Raw genomic sequence first — 20,550 nt, 5'->3', positions numbered from 1 at the left:
CCTTATAGCCCCTTCCAGTCACTAAAGGGGCTCCAGGAGAGCTGGGGAGGGACTCTTGATGAGGGGGGTGGAGCGATGGGAGGAGGGGTGACGGTTTTAAACTGAAAGAGGGGAGTTTAGATTAGATATTGGGAAGAAATTCTTCACTCCGAGGGTGGTGAGACACTGGCGCAGGTTGCCCAGAGAAGCTGTGGCTGCCCCATCCCTGGAGGTGTTCAAGGCCAGGTTGGACGGGGCTTGGAGCAACATGGGCTGGTGGGAGGTGTCCCTGCCCAGGGCAGGGGGGTGGAACTGGATGAGTTTTAAGGTCCCTTCCAACCTAAACCATTCTATGGTTCCGTGTAGGAGACGAGCACGTTAGAGTAAATTCAGTTTCATAGGTTAAGCACCTAGGGCTAGGGCTTCTCCAAAACTGATGTGGGAACCCAGGGTGGTTTTAGGCACTGGTTCTTCCAGGAGGAGGGGGGAAAGGCACCTTTCTCTGTAGCAGATGCACCAGTTCTGCACAGATCCACTGGTTCAGCTTATTGTGCAGCAGATCCCCTCCAGGACAGTAGAGAACTTCATGGCTTGGTCTCCCTTCCACCCCCTCCCTTGTCAGGGTCTTTTTTTTTTTTTTTTTTTGAGAGTAAGCTTTCATTTCCTCTATTTTCTTGAGGAAAAAGTATTTTGGATAAAAGAGATTATAAATATCAAGCCATATATTCCATGCTTCTCCGGTCTAGATGATAAAAATGAAGAGGTAAGTCAGACACTTTCTTCAGGAGAAAATGCCACCTCAAGCCAGGTGTAAGAACTCTCCTCCTCTGCTGCATTCCACCTCCATTAGAGGAGGGCAGGTTGGCTGGGACAAGGACAACTGAGAACAAAGCAAACCCAAACCTACGAAATAAAACCCACACAGGAAACACCACTTCAAAATTTCTATATTATTTTACTTTTAAGCAACAGTCCAGCTTTGTGAAATTACAACACACACTTTAAAGGATGAGATTTGCACCTCATGGTCAAGCACCAGCATGATCATGCACAGCATTGAGTCAGTTGTAAAAAAAATGCCCTGTAATTTTTTATTTATTTATATGATCCGCTCCACCTTCACTGAATAAAGTCTGAATAAATCCCCTCCTAGCATTAGGCCAGGCGGCTCTGGTCATCAGCCCTCTATTTGGCACATACCCTGCTTCATAGTAGTCCAGTATCAAGATTCTTTTAATTTTTCTTTTTTTTTAAAGGCAGCATGGTGTACACTAACCACTTTATGATTTATATGGCACAGCAGGGCCCAAGGCATTTACCACATGGAGTCAATGAAGCCTTTTAGATCCCCAAATCCCACATGTGGAGGATGGGACTGCTCTTGCTGATTGTTTGCTGGCCTGTTTAACCAGGATTCTAGACCCTTGTAAAGCTAAGGGGTTCTAAAAAAATCTCAGTACAAAAACCCTCTAAGCACACTTAGAACCAATCTACTCTCCTCTGAATTACATTACTATACTTCATAAAGCTTTCCCTCGAGTCTATCACTAGAAAACACTCATGTCACTTCCAGTAGATCTGGGGGAAACACAGGACAGAAGTGGAAAAAAACCCTTGATCTCAAAAAAAAAAAAAAAAAAAAAAAGATGGAGTACATAAAGTGCTTCTTTTTAATGAAAGAAATTCGAGATGTACAGTCAGGCTCAAGTTGTGCAGTTCACAAGCATGGGGGAAAGAAACAGACACGAGTTCAAAACAGTCAGGAAGGGAAAGGTTTAACCGAGGACTAGGCTGGACTTGCCACCGGGTGGATTTCTCCTGGACGGTGCAGGTGCTGGTGCTACTGGGCTAGGAACAGGTGCGGCAGGCAGGGATTTTTCTTCATTCTGACCTGGGGCAGCTTCTACATCAGCCTCAGTGTTTTCTAGAAGAAAAGAAGCTTTTAAAGTGTTTGATGTGGATGATGAAAGCCAGATGTTTTCACTGGCTTAGACAGAAGATCAGCTCCTCTTAAGTTTTCTCCAGGCTTACAGACACACTCAGTGCTGCTGCAACCTGCTGGCAGGACGCACTCCAGCCTTCCAAAGTGTTTTTCAGATGAACTCCGATGCCTTACGCTTCAGTTTCAGGCATTCAAGAGTCACATTCACTCAGCTGCTATTAGGGGACCCCAGCAATTTATTTATTTTTTTAAATGACCAGCAGCTTCAGCGTTAAATTTTGTACATAGCAGTCAGCACATGACTATGACAATTGTAACTCAGTTCTGAGCAGGTGCTGGAAACGAAGTCACAGAAGCACTGGCACTTGTAAGCAAGAGCTCAGATTCAAACTGCATTCCCAATTTCGTAACTAGAGGGAAGAGGCTCTGACAGACACTTCTGAGGCTTCACACAGAACAGAGTAGGGGATAGCCATGCATGGGTAGGCTCCGATCGTACGTTCCCTGGAAAGCACGTGATAGTTTCATCTATTTTAAATACTTCTGAACAACAAGTGAAGACAGGACACAGAAGGAATTCTTCACAAGAAGCACTTTAGATACTGTAGCAAATAACTAATGTATCTGCTTCATTGACAATTAATTCATTAGCACAGCAAGTACATTAGCACCTCACATTTTTATAGATTAACACAATCATTTATGAGCCAAAGGCCCAAATTGGCACCACGTAGCCCCGATACTTAGCAGGGTGAGGGGAGTGGAGCTTCACTGACAGTTCTGTGGAGATGTACTTCATCTGTTTTTAAACTGACCCCTTAGTTTCATCTAATGATCACCATTTCTTGCTTTGGAGGATTCAGGGAACAGCTGCACATTCACCTTAACCTCCATCTTCGTGATTTAGTAAGTCTTGATCATATTATTCCCTCTCCCCCAGCCTTGTCTTCAACTGAAGAGACACCTTTAGTCTCTCCTCGTAAGGCAGCTGTGGCACCTCCTTACCTTTCCCATTACCTTCCTCTGCCCTTGTTTACCTCCACTATGACCTTCTGGTCTTTCCATTTCAGGGACTGTATACACAGTTCAAGATGTGGGCATATCATTGTTTACAGAGCCAAAACAATGTCCTGTTTCCCATTCTCTTCCCAATATTCAACATTTTGCTAGTGTCCCCAAACATTACAGTTTTTCTTTACAGTAATAAGACTGAAGGCAGATCCTGGGAGTTAACTGCTGAGCAGAGCCGAACACAAGACCGGCATGGTTTAGGTATCAGGTGTTGCCAACCCCCTCCTCGCCCCAGATGCATTACTTTGTACTTACTTATACAAAGATTATCTTGCCACCTTTGTACCTGCCTACCTTACTTAGTTGAGTCCTGACAGTGAGATTTTCTATCAGCACAATGTGATTACTTGAAAGAGCTAATATCACCAACAAAATTGGAGACAGGTGTTCAAGGCCAGGCTGGACATGGCCTTGGGCAACCTGGTCTAGCGGGAGGTGTTCCTGTCTATGGCAGGGGGGTTGGAACTCAATGATCTTCAAGGCCCTTTCCAACCTAAACCATTCTATGATTCACTGTTCATTACCTTTCCAGGTCACAGATGAAGGCACTGAATAAAACTAGCCCCAGCATCACTTCCCGTGGCTCATTTTCCAACCTAAAAAGCAATCCCTAAGCCCTACCCATTGCCTCCTATTCTTCAGCTACCTTCCCATCTATAGAAGCAGCTTTCCTGCAATCCTGTAGACTCAGTTTATTTTTTTTAAGTAATCTTTGATACAGAATATTATCAGAAACACTGAAAACCCACTCATGTCCACTGAACCCCCTGTATCCATGCTTGTAATAATCTCCAAGAACTCCAGCAGCTTAGTACAGTCTCCATGCAATCAGAAATAATCTACAATATAGTGTTTCTGCTGTATTCATTAACCCACAGGCACATCTGAACAAAAGAGTTCATACGAAGTTTTAAGCTTGAAGCTTCTGTAGCTCATGCGTACCACCGCCTGCTTACTCAGCAAACCAAGAACCACTGGGGCCGTGCCCCCTGTTCATACAGCGCTGAATGCTCCATTGTCTATGCCTTCAGCAGACAGCCCGAGTGCTGGGCAGTACTCATGATGATCATCTGTCCACCAAATGCCAGACTCCACCTTCCTGTGTCTCATGTAAAGTCAGCCTACTGGTGACAGTCAACCGAGTGCTGTCCAGTTCTCCTTAGCTAGTCACATTCATTAAGTACACAGCGCAAACTGAATCACAAAAGAAACAAAAATTACTATCACAGGAGACTTTGGGGAAGTCTCTATAGCATTTGGAGGCTCATGTAGCCAGCTGACATACACATTAGTACTTCCCATATAATGAAGTTATAGGTAAGTTTGCTAACCTAATAACTAAAGTGGTAAATGCAACAGGATCAGATCAAATGTTAAAGTTCTTTCCCTTCAGAAGATCAGAAAGGGTAGAATCTCCTAAACAGCTTTCTACTGAGTATACTGCAAACCATTGGAAACTTTGATGCGCAGAAAGGAACTACAGGAAAAAACAGGAAGCAAGAACACCGCTGCAAAAGCAACAAGTTTCTTCCCCTAGACAGCTGTGATTAAATAAATACATGCACCCCACCTGAAACCTACTTGGGCTTTTATCATCAGTTACATACAGAAAATGATTTCCAAATTCAGAACAGACATTTTTTAATGATGAAAACCTATTAAGAATCTAGTTATGCTGTGAACTCGTAAGCAGACAGCTTTTATTTGGAGGCGTATTCATTCAGTCCTTTTTAAACCCTGGAGACAGCTCTACAACATCAAGTACAAAATCACATGTGAGACGGGTGGAATGTTCACCAGCTCACGTCTGCCACCTCCCACAGCAGGAATATCAAGTGGTGGAGTGACACAGCTAGCTCAACAAGATTCTGTGCTCCATTAAGCTACGATACCCAAAGCTATCAACATTATAAATTAACAATTCGTTACATTTTTCACTATCTACTACAGATACCATGTCCAGGAAGCATTAACTTTCTACTCCTTCCTAAGTGCCATCAGTGGAAGTTTAACATTCAACCATTTGCCTGTTATTTTTATTTCACCTTGACTACCTTCAAAAATTTAATTTTTAGTCATGGCCACAACACTAGACAACCCAGTTACTTTCTACTAACACTTTTTTTTTCTAAACCGCCTCCTGGCATACATTTACTTGGTACTTGATAAGAACTTCTTTCACTGTCACCTACCAGAAACAAACCAAAAGCCAAAAAGTATGACACCTGTGAAAATGGGAACTTGTTCCAAGAGTGAGGAATATAATCTTGTACCTAAAGTTTCAGTCAGCCGTTGCTAACCCAGGCAGCCCTATTTCTGCCTCCTCCCATCCCACCTCTTCTCACCTCACCGCTGCTCGCAGGCTCTCATCTGACCCCACGGTGAGCTGGTTTAAACAAGTACCAGGAAAAGAAGCAGAGCCCTTAGATCAGTTTACTCCTATTATCAAACCACATCCTCCTACTCCACGCATAAACTCTAAATGCCTACAGCGCTAATTAAGACCAGACAGACATGGGAAAGAAATACTAAAGAAGCCTGTATAGTTTGATTAGAAGCAGCCTGCTAAAGAAGCAAGACCTATTTTGGGAACAGATACCACTTAGGAGGTAGTTAAAAAACATTCTGGAAAAACTCTCACCCTCCCAGCAGAAGTCTTTTCAGGACATGGAACTGCTAATGGCTTTAGCGATCTGCCACAACTCTCAGGTGTTGAAAGTAGCACTTAAAAGTACCCAGTCAACATACACATTCCTCTCATCAGGAAGTAAGCTATTCTTAAGGTGAATCTTACAATGGAGACATTTCCAGCCTCAGAGCTAGAAAAAACACTTGAAGGTTAACATGCATGCTGCCAGGGGAAGTGCCTCTGTTTACATGAAGTTTGCAGTATGCATATGAACTTCCTTGGCAAAAATCAGCATTTAAAAAGCGACAGGAACTTAAAAGCTAGTTAATGCAGACACTTTCAGATGCAGTAGCTGTTTTTGATTATTTCTGTGAATGTAGTGTTTCCTGTACGAGAAAGAAACAGGAAAGAAATAAATTGCTGAACTAAAATCCAAAATTGACTGTATTATTTAATTATAAGCTACTATAACAGCAGTATAGTCTTTCAATCACTGAACTCTTTGCAAGATGGTATCCACCTTGCCTTCTACTACTTAAACAAATCTTGACACCAACTACTGCTGGCAAAATAAATGAACAGGACTGTTCTCATTTTCAACCTGATGACTAACAGGCACTCTGCCATTTTGTTCCATATCCACCCTTCCACTAAGATAGTCAGGTCACTTTATTAATTTGATGGATTCAAGGGACAAACCCAAGCTGCCTCTCTCCTAACACATGACCATTTATATATCCTATATCCTCTTCCATTTCAAAAGTGCCTAACTGCAAAAGGCTTTTACTAGAAAAGTCCGAAGGAGTTACTCACCAGAAGTTTCAACACCACCATCTCCTCCCTAGAAGAGAAAGAAACACATTGTATATGACAATTCACAATAAGTTTTCCCCCTCCGGAGAGGGTACTCGGTACTCCACGTTATGACCAGGGTGGTCAGGCACACTGCGATATCTACAGCAACACTTTCTGCGTGACAGACCCAATGAAACACTTTTAGACCAGTAACACACTCTCAGAGACAGATACCAGAGTGGCACGGTGGGGTCCGCATACATATTTCTGCAGATTAATATGATGGGTTTGTAAGCAACAATTCTTACAGTGACTAATTTAATTTCATGAGCTGTTTATTTACCTAACATCCTTTTAAAAGTTTGAACAGATACGACTGAAGAAATCCTGATGCCTTGTAACACGTGGCATACTTGTTATACGCACACTGTGAAGGATGTGGGTGAGCAACAGCACTTTATTGTAAACAGCATCCTTCATGAGGCAGCACTGGCAGTAACCGGAACACTGGAGTTGCTGAGCACTGTAAGCAACCAGCAATAGTTCAGTGTCCCCTCCTTTTACCAAGCAACTCTTTCCAACATCAAACATTTATCCATTAGCACAGCCAAGAGATTTCGCTCTATCCAGAATATTTAACTGCATTTGTGAAATACAGGTCAGGTGGTTTGGTTGTTTGGTTTTTTTTTTTTTTTGCAAGGTTACTGATAAAGTTTCCTTCACTACATAAACAGCTAAAAATTCTTTTCATACTGAATCTGTTCACAGGCTGCAACTTGACACAAAGGTACAGAAAGGCTTCGAGCAGCAGCCAAGGCTCCTGAATGGCAGGAGGTTTTTCATAAATTTAACATTGTTAATTACATAGTGAAACTGCACTCATCAGCATATAAACACACAGGAACTCACGCAAATACATTGCCCAAAGTCTCAGACTGGGCTACAGTACATTAGTTCCAGCTTCTGCTGTTTGTAGCTGTAACTACCGCATAAAATTAAAGTATTCCGCATTGGAAGAATCTGTTTGCAAAGCTGAGAACCACAGTATTTAATACAATTAAGTAGTAAATAGAATTAGACTAAAGAGTTTATTTTTGTTTTCTGTGGTAGCAGCTACAAATTTAATCTCACTTATATTTGCTAAATTGGAACAAGACATTTTCTGCAACAAAGAACAATTTCATGGCTCAAAGCGCCTATTAATAACAAAAATGGGTTAAAGTGATGATCGATGCCAATTATCAAAATAAAACTTGCTATTTAAAACCCATGAGGCAAAAGGTATCTGCCACAGCATTTGAGATCAACAATTTACCTACCCAGTTCTTTTCAGAAAATCTGAAGCTGGAGAGCTTTAAAGAACAAGGTTTCCTTTTTGCCTCTCTAGAATTTGTTTATGCAAGTGGTCTACCCTAGGTTCCTGTTTTTCTAAGTTCAGAGGAATTGTTACTCTTCATCCTGTTTTTCCCATTAAATGTAAACATACAACAAGCAAAACCACGTTAACACTACAAATCATGCTCCATATTGCTACCAAGTAGACAGTTTACATAAAAAGTGACAGTATTATTAAAGACGGTAACAGAAATAAAACAAGCATTCATGCTACTGAGTGCTTGTTGGGATGTGAAACCAAGTCCTTTGACAGTCAAGGGATCCACAGTTTGTTGTAGGTAACTATTGTTTGCAAAATCTGTTAAAACACACAATTACACACGTCTGAAGCTAGATTTCACACCACTTCATTCCTGTCTCATCAATAAGAAGAGTTAAGAGCTCTAGAAAGCAGTCCTTTTAGAAAAATCCAGCCCTTCATTAACATACTGTAAGACTATCACTTGGAAAACAGAGACCTTCAGGAAAAGAACAGATTCAAATCCTACAATGCTTCCAACTGTGTGAACATCAGTGATAAAGCAACCACACACAGAGCATGAATTGTCCCATTATCAGGCTCTTCGTAGTTAATGTACTGACCTTGGGATCTACAAAGTCTCCGAAGTTTGCATCAGTTGAGTTTCTCCTTTGTGGTCCAGATGATTCACAGTCTTCTCTGATTTCACCTGGCTTAGTCCCTATAACCAGAGATTGATTCTAATCAGGTTGCACAATAAACTTACTGGGAAAGCAGACCATAAGTCATCAGGGTTTTGGGGGGGGTTGGCCGTTTGGGGGGTTGGTTGCTTGTTTTTTAATTTAAAGCTTTACCATTCTAAGATGTCCTGGTCCTTTAGATGCTGTCTTCCCAATCACTGTCTAAAAACAGCATCTTGTGCAGTTGAGAGTGCCATTTAAACAGATGGAAACTCGTGTTCCCAAGGCCACCCATACTGGAAGTGCTCTGCTGAAATGGAAGCTTAATCCCAGCTACGAGTACAACGCAAAGCTAAACTTCCTCTGACTAATCAAGACCAATCAGTGCTACTCCAAATACTAAGACACAAGTTCACCTTACTGTGACTTGATTAACTCGGAGAAATTGCACCCAAAATACAATTCTCTGTTTGCAATATCTACACCCAAAACTTGCATTAAAAAACCCTCCAGAACCAATTCAAAATGAGAAATAAGAAATCCCATGGAAGCAGACATCATTTATAGCCCTACACTACCAAGTAGGAAGCAAATGCTGGTTTCCATGCTGAGCCACCAGCAGCTTCAAGCTGACAGAAAAAATGTCAGCAGATCTAGAAACAAAGCACTATGTTCTTACCCGATGATTTAGCCCAGGAAGGTGGGTTTTCTTCAGGAGTTCCAAAGATGCTGGATGCCATTTTGTTCCTTCGCACGGGTTGTTCTTTTGGTTCGTCAAAACCCAAGGAAAAGTTGGATCCACCACCAGGAGGACGCAGCACTCTGCAGAGAGAGTCAGTTTTACAACCTCGCGTGTACCATTACCATTACTAAGCTGCACTCCAACATATAAAACAAGACTATTAAGCCAAGAGATCATTGTTGGCTCTTGTAACAGGCAGTCATGCAGGCTAAATTCTGTCCAAACAGAAACCACGCGAGATGACTGTATTATGCTTTTAACAAGTGACACAGACTGTCATGTCTTCAGTGCCTAACTTGAACTATAATGGCAAGCTGCCTGCCAGCATTCAATCCAGGCACTGTATCTCCATTGCTCTTCTCTTTAGAAACATCTACAAAAATAAAACATTCCTGTACTCTACTTGTGCCCTTGCTTCACTTGGTGTCATCAAGAACTGCTGCTGCTACCAGTCTTCAGTCTGAGCCAATTAAAAAAAAAAAAAAAAACAACTAAAAAAAGCATGTGGGCATGTCAAATTCTAGCTTTTTTAGGAGAACACCGTGAAGGCTAACATTAATCTTCAAACTGGCAGCCCAGCAAAGACTAAAATTTGGCATATGAGCCAAAGTACCGGTTGCATCACTGATGACTTGGGGCTGCAGCCTTTATCTAGATTTGTTTCATCGGAAAAACCCTCAAGTCTGCAGCACACTACTGAACTTGAATGGTGCAATTAAACAGTTTTAAGTTAGACTATTATTAGGAGACACACGTTTCCAAAGCTCCAGATCTATAACCTAAATCAAACACTTCTATTAGACACAAAAGAAGGCTGCCTGGTACTTCACGAGCTATATTACGGTCTGCTTTCCAACCTGCAGAAATTAATCAAAATTAACAACAACAAAATAAACCTTGAAATGTAAATTTCTTCAGATCTTATTTTCTTACTCATGAGATCTTTTCAAGGCTGATGTGTTAGCTGGGGAAGCTAGAGAAAAGCCAGGAGAATAAAAATGCATAACGCCATATGACCACTGTCACAACCCCCAGAGAGATGTGTGTACACCAACAGAACTGGGCTTTCAAGACATCCAGTGCTCTGAAATGAAGACCAGAACAAGCGAGGAAAGGTGCAAACTTCATCTTCTTTTCAAGTAATTTAATAAATTAAAGTCCAAACTTCACAACAGAAAACAGCTCACAGCTCGTAAATGCACCAAACCTTGGAATTCCACACAAAGAACATATCTGATTTTACATGTCATTGCCACTGGTAATAGATCTTTTCAGACTTTGTGCCTGTAACATTCCAGATGTTACAGAGCTCAAACAACACAACAGCAAGAAAAATTCACAAAGGTGTTTGGCATGGACAATTAGTGTTACTTAACTAGCAAAGTACTTTTCCTTACAAAATTCTTCTCCAACTATCTAATTACTAATGCTCAGCTGCTAACAGGAGGATCCCAACAGACTGTATGTTTTAAGAATCCCAGAACATTTATGACTTGCATTGTCTCCTTTATGAATTAAGACGTTGTGAATTGCTCCATTTTTTTTTTCCCCAGAGGAAATGTCCTTGTATAAAAGGTTTATTTTCTTAGTTACATCTGTTAGAGTTACTAATTTGAAGAACAGTCTGTTCAAAGGAGGACTTGTTCTCGTATCCTAGATCACCTTTATTTTACCAGAGCAGTGAAGCAGTAGTCTCTTAACAGCACCACAGTTTCCACTGACAGACTTAATGAAATTAACAGAAGAGGCAATTCAAGAAAAAAAAAAAAAAAAAAAAAGACATCACTCAATTCGATAAAGGATGATCACTCTTGCCAACCTCAGCTAGAAGTTGACAGATTAGAGGCCTCTCACAGTCTTGAGATGTTGTAACACGCTTCATCAAAGCTACATTTAACACTTAAAGCAACGAACCGCTCTTAAAATTGCACCTGATACCCAGTGATGCATATGGAAAATTCATCCACAGCTCCATCCAGGAAGCACTCTGGGAAAGGACTGGGTTTTTTTGATTATTTTTCTTTTTGCTTTGTTTTAAAATCACCCCCAAAAGCAAACAGGAAGCCAAAACCTTACAGAAAAAAGACATGATGGCTTGGGGGGGGTGGTGGGAGACACGATGCTCCCCAAGCCAGCTGTTACTCCTGCAGAAACGTGGATGGCCGACAAACTGCCGTGCACCTCTTCCAGACATACCTGCCAAGTTTTCTTTGTTTCGAGATAGGCTCCGGCTCCCCCCCCCCCCCCCCTTCAGCCGCAGCTCCCCAGCCCCGTCTGCCCCCGCCCCCGCGGGAGCCGGGCCGAGGCCCCGCCGCAGGGTCGGAGCGGGGCGGGGAAGAAGCGCCCCCCGCTCCCCGCCAGCCGACGGTCAAACCAACAGCAGGAGCTCAACAGCGCGGCCACCCCGGTACCGACCGGCCGCCAAGGCGACAGCGGCGTGCGGGGCCCGCGGCTGCCAGCCGGGGCGCGGCCGAGCGGCGGGCTCCCGCCGGAGCGGGGCCGCGGAGCGCAGACAATGGAGCCCGCCCGGCCCCACCCAGCCCCCGGGGCTGCTCCGCCGAGGGGTAGGGACGGTCCCAGCAGCCGCAGGGAGGGGAAGACGGCGGGGAGAGGAGCAGAGCAGAGGTGCAGTGTCGTCTGTTCCCCCCGTCTTCCTCCCCCCATTCCCCGCCCGCCCCCGCGATGTGGCTGCGCGGCCGCGCAACGAGTCGCCTCCCTTCTTTGTTCGGGAGAGGCAGGGACGCACACGCACACCCGAGCGGCCCCAGGGTGGGTCTCGCCAGCTCCCACCCCCGCAGCTCCCGCACACACACCCCCCCTCCCCGCCGCCTCCCCCAGGCAGCTGCAGCAGGACACGGCCTCCCCTCCCGCCCCCCCCCCCAATCGGCAGACAGCCCCGCTGCCCCCGGGTGGGTGCGGCAGCCGCCGCCGCCTCCCACCGACCCGCCCGGCAAACGGCGAAGAGGATCCGCACACGCCGAGCTCCAACCCGGCCGGCGCCCGCGGCTTCCCCCCCCGACCCCGCCACGGCCTCGCGTCCCGCCACCCCTCCCCCCCCCCCAGAGCCGCTCCGGGCAGCCCCCTTTGGGCCCGCCTGGGCCTCCGGGCCCCCAGGCCCTGAGGTAAGAGGGAGCGACGGCCTCGCCGCGAACGCTCTCAGCCCCGCCACCCTCATGGTGCCAACGGTCCCCCGAGCCTCCCGCCGGACCTGGAGCTGTTCCTGCCGCTGGGGTCCATGCCCGAGAAGGTGGTAGTGGTGGTCATGGCGGCAGGAACGGAGGAGATGGACGAAGGAGAAAGGGCTCCGTTGAGAGGCCAGCGGGGAGTGACGGTCCGGGGAACGGAGTACCCCTTTCCCTCCCCTCCCTGCCCTGCTGCTGCCGGTGACAACTGCAGCCACCGCCCGCCCCGGCCGCGCCTTTTATACCCATCTTAACGCCCGCCCCGCATCGGCCTCCTAATTGGATGGTTCAAACCCAATCCCGAGCTCCTACTCGATCGAGCCTTGCCACTCTGCCCTGTGGCCCGCCTCACCGTATATTCTGAGGAGCCTTGCCTCATCTTTAAGAGCTCATTGGTGAAGCAATTACGTCTGCTCTGGTGTGATTGGCTGCTCCTGGGCGGCGGTGCCCTTTGTTGATGATTGGCGGGAGGTCTGTCGCTCATCTCAGGTGCGCTGTCATTGGCTTAGCCACACATGAGGCGAGACAAAAGTCTCGGTGCTGCTTCTGCGGCCAGGGGAGGCCGCACCGTGAGGAGAGTCCCGGAGCGGGGGGAGGCGCCGCCACCCACCGCCCTTCCTCCACACACCCCCCCGCCGTGCCCTACCTGGCCACAAAGCCACCTCTGAGGACATCACCTCAGGTACCATCGGGACATCAACGCCCCCATCACTCTGCTCGGCCAACCCCACCGAGACCCTGCTCCCTCACCACCATCAGCCTTCAAGTTGCCTCAGAATCATGGCGTAACTCCAAAGCACGTGGATGAACAATACAGAGGCCGTCAAGGCACAGGAGGTGTCCGCACAAGGCCTCTGCGGCACTAAGAGGTTGGCTCCAACGAGGATGGAGAAACACCTAACGGCCTGTGGGGACACGCAGGGCTGCTGCAGCGGGGACAGCGTGAAACCCGGTCACCTCAGGTGAACACACGTGCAATAAAGTAATGTGCAGTAGCAGACGATTTCAGAGCAGTGGATTAGTCCATTAAAATTAGGCAAGTCCAAATTTTATGGAGTACAAAAGAAGTCCAGCAACGCTGCTCACCGTTGTTTAACAGCACGAGGCCGTGTGCTTTTGTGCCGCGTATCTTCGCCACGTGCCAGCACAAAACTCATACAGCACAGGATTTAAGTTACCAGATGTTGGCTACTGACCTATCTGTGTCAAATCCACCTTTTATTTCGTGACTGTGAGCTTCCTGAACTCCCTGCAGCTGTCAAGCACACAGATGCTTCCTTGATCACCACAACTTTTGCTCCAAAATTAACGCATCAGGACCTTCCACTGCAAATGTTATTTTGTTACTTGCATAAGGAGGGGAGAAGGGGGAAAGAAACCCCCTATCTGCTCTATCCACTCTCCCAGTTTGCCCTAATAACAGCTCTTAATACCCTCAAAACATTTTTCTCTACAGAATATTTCTTTTTGGTCTGGAAAATACAAGCTTTGTTTGTCCTACTTCACTCTATGTACAACATGAGGTCAACTGTCTGAATTACCACCAGCCTCAATATTAACACAATTCAGGAAAGAGCTGAACTGCTAAAACTACACAAACAGGACCACGGTGTTTTATTTTTTTCTAAGCTAGGATCTATAAAAAAAGTCTTGTTTAAAAAAAAAAAAAAAAAAAAAAGCCCCAACCACTATTTAGGTCCCCAGGGAATTCTCTGTCACATCACATCTTTAGATGTAGATTAAAGGGAAATTGGAAGTAACATGACACAGTTATTTTAATTCTATTATCCCTTAGGCTTGGGCATTAAGAAGTCAAATGATATCTACTTGCATACAGGTAAGCATCTGCTCTCTGGGGAACTTTCAAAAGTATTTTGTCATCTGAATGCTTTTTATTTAAACCCACAGGATTTGACTCTTAAATTTGTACCCCTGAGACATACAGAGCCATTTTTTAAAGTCAAGATGAAGAAAAACCCGTTCCCTCTGACAAAGCTAGCTTTAAAAATCTAAATCTTCAGTATTTCCAAGGGACCCCACTGATCTCTCAGACAGTTCTGACTGCAGGATAGTCTTCAAATAAAAGCTGCTTTGCTGATTATTTACCCATAACAATATGAAGGGGTTTATGAAGACCGCTACAGAAACTGGGCTTACCATCCTTCCCAGGATGACGTTTAACCAGAACAATTCTCAGCAGCTGTTTGAAAAACTCTAGACACCAAACAATTCCACCTGTTGTGGAAATTCATCCGGCAATGAATGCAATAAGCATCTGGAAGTCTGAACAAGACTCCAGGAAATGCAAGGGTTAGGCCAGGAGAGATACCATTGGCTTGAGAAAATCCTCAGCTTGGTCATCCTCCCATGACCAAGGGTTTCTTCTTCATGCCAGTCTCTGTTATTTATGGAATAAAGTGCTTTGTGACTGCCAAGCACATCGTACAAAAATAGAGGTTTTGACTTGGTCTTGTCTTCTCTTCTTCCCCAATTCATTCACACCTGAAGGTAAAATGTAAGCATCAGCTAATAAATAATCCTAATTACAGCTGGATTTGCAGCTGTCAGAGACTTCTGCATCTGAAAGGATGCATGGTGGAAGTTTACTGGAAGACTGCTATCCTACGCATTCAACTGTTTGTCCTACCAAACAGACACTGTAGTTCACAAGAGCTGTGAAAGTTGCATTGTTGCCTCTCTACATCTTCAGGTAAAGTTCACAACAGTAAGTTACCATCTGGGAAGGCGGCTTGAATTGCCATGTCCAGACTTCTCTCAGAGCTGCAGAGGTGTAGTTCCAAACAACACAGAAAGCAGAGTGGCAAATTCATGCTGCTGTTGAGATCTGGGCATCCAGCATTACCAAGTCTGGCAGTGTACTCCAAAGCATTCTTCCTTAGTGTAAAAAAAAGCAAGCATCACTGGAAGGTGACATCACTGTCCTGACAGAGTCCTCTAAGAGCTCCTTTCACTCCACTTTTGTCTTCTCGAAGTTTGCTTAAACTGTGAAGTTTGCTTAATCAAGTGATCCTTCAAGAGACTTTGCAGGGCATCAGGTGTGCTTTAATGAGATCTACAGACTGGATGCTGAGAGGGGGCGATCTAAGCTGCCAAAACCAGCACAAAATTAATCACAAAGGGTGTCCTTTGTGTCCAGAGAAAATTCCTTTCCTAAGGAGCAACAACGTATTTACTATTCATTTAGGCTTCCAAAACCTTAGTCTTTCCCCAGGGCTCCAAAGTCATCCTCATATCAGGATTAATGAATTGTTTAAACCTACAGCTCTTCCCGTAGTCTCCATTCCCACTGCAGCTCCTCACCAGCTCATACATTTCCGTTGTCTTTCTGCAGCAGCCCACCGACCCTCATTACTTCTGGGATCCCCGTGGACAGCGAGCCATTTCTTTCAGAGCACCACCAGCTCTACTTGATCACTCCCGCACAAGCTGAAATTCTTCAGGAGAGGAAAACTCCTTCCCTCAAAGGGACCCAAACCATTTCATAAATACCAGCTGGGCCTCCCAGCATCTCCATGTTAGAGTAAGACCATCGGCCCCACACAACTAGTGGAGAAACCAGGAAATCTCTGTAATTAAGCATATTGAAGGCCAACCCTCCCTGAAAACAGGGATCAAAATCCAGCCTTTCATCTCCTATTTATCCTCACACTCCTACTACCAATTCATTCTGACACTAAGTACAAAAAAGCAAAATAAATGAGAGGATTAAGTTATTCACTATCAGAACACGTTTAGTTTGGCAACCAGTTAACAGCCATAATGAGCAAACCTCAATAATCCAGAGAATGAAATGTATTAGATTACAGTGGTAATATAAGAATAATTCAAGTTATTTAAACACCTTCAGATTGTCTTTTATTACTCCACAACATTCCATCACGCCGGCTGATACAAGCGTACTGAGAAGTGGCCACAATCTAAAACTCTAATAAAAATCCTTCAGTTTATTGTTCACTTTCAATTTAATAGATGATGATCAAGGAAGCATCTAGTTTTTCATTTTTAGCTTTGAAAACAAATTGCTATTCCTTAGAAATTAAATTCTTTCCAACTGGCTGAAGCATAGAAAGTATTTGAGCCAGTCACATTATACCTTTTCATTAATGTTGCAGTAACAGTCACAATAGAACCAGTATCCAACAGACAAAACGGCAGCACTTACATTACATCATCTGCCTCAGAAGTAATGAAGTGAAGGTACTAGAAAGGAATATGCTTGTGAGAAAATAACCTGGCTTTGACCATAACCAGCAGAGACACTGTTCTGATATTGTAGTTATCTTGAAGCAGCAATTATCCTCATACCACTTCAGGGTTTTTTCTTTTGTTGAGGACACTCCCTATGCCAGTACAAGAACCCCTCTCACATTACCACACAGAGTATTTCCTTACACTCTTGGCAGTTTAGCATATTGCATTTCAGAACTGCCTTGCCCTCTCAGAACCCCTTTTGAACCAGCATCTCAGACCACTTAATATTGATCCTCACGAGAGCCCTATTAAATGGGTATTATCCCCACTGTGCAGATAAACTAAGGCACCAATTTGCAGGTGTTAACTAAGGGTCCCACCAAAACCAGCTGTGCTTTCACTCTGTCATTATTCCCCCCTGTACATGAATAAAAACGTTTACTTTAGGTGCCTGAAACAATTTTGGTTACATCTTTTAAATAACTGGTGGCATCCATTCTGCCACTGAAACAAACTCTGAGGGAGTAAAGACCCAGCATATGCTAAACGCAAGGTCTTATCATCCACAAGAACTCGCTGGAGTATTGTATCCAATTACGACTTACTCCATTCTTTTTCATTTAAAAACCATGAGAGGAATATTAACTAAATTGCATGGCAATCACTTTAGAATACATTATTTGAAAATTGTGGGTAATAACATAATTTGCCCAGGCTCTTGAAAGATCCCAGCTGTTTAATAAACATGAAAAACTTACCTCCCAACTAGCATGACAAGACCTTTTTGCCCAGTTTTCCTTTATCCTCCAACATCAGGACTTCCATTAATCCATCGGGCTACCAGTGTAAACACGAGAACTGTTACAAATTAAGCCAGGCCAAGCAGCTAAGAGAACTCTAAATAATTTGAGCCAAATTGTTTATATCCCTTCATCCCACTTCTGAATCATCACCCCTAGCAGTAGCTTTCTTGGAAAAGACGAAGTCACAGCAGAACACTTAGGTCCCAGCAAACAGGAGTCAACAGGTAAATTCCCTAAGCAGCAGAGGAGCAGTATCGACAAGCAACAAGTTCCGTCATAAGGAGAGTATTTGCAAGACCGTGCAAGAAGAGTTCTAAAGAATTAGTTTTAAAAAAAACACAGGTTAGTATTTCTGCATTGCTGTGCACACAAACACGTATCAGAATGCGCAAGTCCACTTAGTTTGCTAGACTAACGGAAATTAAGTGTTTGAAGCTCTTGAGGAACAAAGTCACTTAAGATCTTAGCGAGTTTCTTGATTTTTATCTAACCTAGGAAACATCTCTCAGAAAACACCATTTTATCAGTTTTTGCTTGCAGTCACCATCTTACATAAACACCACTCAGCACTGTTAGATGAACCATTTCAGAAATGAGGAGCAAGCTCAGGTGAACAACAGAAAGATGCTAGAAATTTAGGTGATCAATCATAGAATGGTTTAGGTCAGAAGGGACCTTAAAGATCACCTAGTTCCACCCCCCCGCCACGGAGGACACATCGATGCCTCTCCATTTTTTTTTTTAATAGCCTGTTGCCAAATACCAGAGGAAATTTCAATTTATGCTGAATTAAGAGTATTTCCGAAGCTGTCACATCAATTCAAAGGTATGAAAGCCTTATGTTTTTCATTTTTGTACAGGGGAATTTTGGTAAGTTAATCAAAATTCATGTTAAATGGTCTCATTTTATTAACGGAATATTATGTTCTAAGAATCCTGCACATAAGTTCATGACAGATGAAGCACCACTCTACTAATTCAGGAAATTAAGACATTGTTTTTGAAAGCATGCTGTTCAGTACCTGTCACTTGACTTACATTGCCTGAGGAAAGAAAAATTAGTAGGCAAGATACAACAGGGAGTTTTGAGCTTCACAGTCTTAAGTTGAGTTGAAAAAAAGCTGTATTTAAGGAGACCTCACCCTTTCTTCAGAGACTAAAGCAAGTCCAAACATCTTTTTTGGCCAAACAAGATAAAGACAGCTTTCTCCTGGGAAAAGTCTTGGCATGACATCAAGTTGAAAGAATTTTATACACTGTTATCAGCAGTCTAGCCAAGTTGAAAGCCAGAGATTCTAAAGCCAAAGAGCAATGTATTCCATGTCTAACCTATGAAATGTATTGAAACATATTCACTACCAGCACGCACACCCCCCCTTTTTTTTCCCAATGAAGTTTTTTCCAGGTCATTGTGGGTTTGGATATGAAAACATTTGTTCACAAGAGGGAATTCCAACCTTGCACTATACCACAGAAGTCTACAAGATACATACCAGAATAAGAAATGATGTACTTAGCAGTAGAATTTCCTAGAATTAAAGCAATGGCATAGAGTAGATTACATTCTTCAACTACGCAGTCAAAAGCAACTGCAAAAACAGACACTATTTTTCTTCTATGTCCATGAGATGCAATTAATGTAATATCAAACGTGTTAAAAAGCATGACAGAAGTCAAATAGATCATTGTCCATCAGCTAAATGCACAGCCATCGTTTTGCCACAAAGTTAAAGGATTTCCAGATCCAGCAGGGGCAGGCCTAGCATGTAATAATCACTTACTGTATTAACTGCTACAAAAACTGTCACTTAAAAGTGAGCTCTGCTAACAAGTTAATACCTAAAAGATCATTAACTTACCGTGAACACTACAAAATACCCCAACATTCCTAGGACATTAGAGAATGCTTTGGGGCCGTTGAGTAGACAGCTGTATAATCTTTCATGAACAGCCATGGATTTCACCACAACCTCTAAACTTCCACATGAGAAAACAACAGCCTTGTGGAAAAGCCTCATGAAAAACATCATTGTCACTGGCTCCCTTCAGTACTTCAAGCCTCTTTCCCTTTCAAGCAGGAACACCACAATGGTAAAGCAGAGCTTGGAATCTGCACCACCGGAGCTAAATACACCCAAAAACAGAACTCAATTTTTTATTTTTGCTTTACATTTCCAAGCATCTCCCATTTGATACCACGGTAAACCGAATGGTTAATGAAATACGCTCTTTTTAACTTAATGTTTACATCAAAAAGCATTCAAATACAGAGTTTTAAATAAGCTACCATAACAACAATATTGATGTTTCTGTTAAAGACTGACAAAAAGAGCTCAACCCAAAGGCATTAATAAGTAGTCCAGTATTTTGCAGTTTGCCTAATCAAACATTTTTGGCTTAGCAGAACATACACAAAAAAAAAATAAAAATAAAAAGACAACAAAACTGACTTCTATCTCCAGTTCAAGTACTGACTGAGAGGTCTCAAGGAAGCCTTTCATTTTCTAACAATCTTCTGACTGTAAAAGGGGGATTATGCTTACTTACCGCATAGAAAGCTGAGAACTGAGAAGCATAAAGTGCTGCAGAGAAAGAAATACGAGGGCTGAGTACTATTACTCCACAGAAAAATAAAGAAAACTGGTTATTTTAAACAAGAAGTTTATTTAAACAACAAGACGCTTTACTTGAAGGGAAAACTATCTAGGATTTTTTTTTTTTTAAAGAGTAATTTATCCCTACTTAGACAGAGATTGCTCTACATGTAACAGCTACGTACAAAAAAGTTATAAAATTGTCCTTGGTTTAACAATGATAAAAGAAAAACATTGAAATTATCCAATCAAACAAGGTATGCAAGGTTTTTGTTTTTAAACAGTGAGAGCAAAATAACTTACTGGAATATAAAGATAAAAGTAGAAGGAGCATGCCACTAACGGAGAAAGGGGCATTTTCACAGAACCAGTTTGTTTTCCCACCCCATCTCCATTAAATGTTGATCAAAACATACCATTGGCCATTTAGTTAAAAAAAATATGCATTATGTCTGTGCACATACACCAGTTACTTTATGTACAATAGAAGGAATAGGAAAAAAAAATCAGAGAGAGAAGAGAGAAAACTATACTGCAGTAGTCAGGATGTGGCTGAACCAAGTCTCA

General features: G+C 43.3%; 1 protein-coding gene across 1 annotated transcript; it reads right to left on the bottom strand.

Annotated features, from left to right (window-relative positions):
* Positions 1 to 910: 910 nt before the first annotated feature.
* Positions 911 to 12,573, bottom strand: JPT1 (Jupiter microtubule associated homolog 1). Its single transcript, XM_082492403.1, has 5 exons — positions 12,401 to 12,573; positions 9,130 to 9,272; positions 8,394 to 8,491; positions 6,435 to 6,462; positions 911 to 1,903 (listed from the first exon to the last, which is right to left on the bottom strand). The coding sequence occupies exons 1-5, from the start codon at positions 12,454 to 12,456 to the stop codon at positions 1,755 to 1,757; spliced, it is 474 nt and encodes a 157-aa protein (XP_082348529.1). The 5' UTR covers positions 12,457 to 12,573; the 3' UTR covers positions 911 to 1,754.
* Positions 12,574 to 20,550: the final 7,977 nt, after the last annotated feature.

This window comes from Vanellus vanellus (genome assembly GCF_965231255.1).
Source record: "Vanellus vanellus genome assembly, chromosome: 17".
Taxonomy (NCBI): Eukaryota; Metazoa; Chordata; class Aves; order Charadriiformes; family Charadriidae; genus Vanellus; species Vanellus vanellus.
Note: the sequence above shows the minus strand (reverse complement) of the source record. Positions and strands in the feature narration are given on the sequence as shown.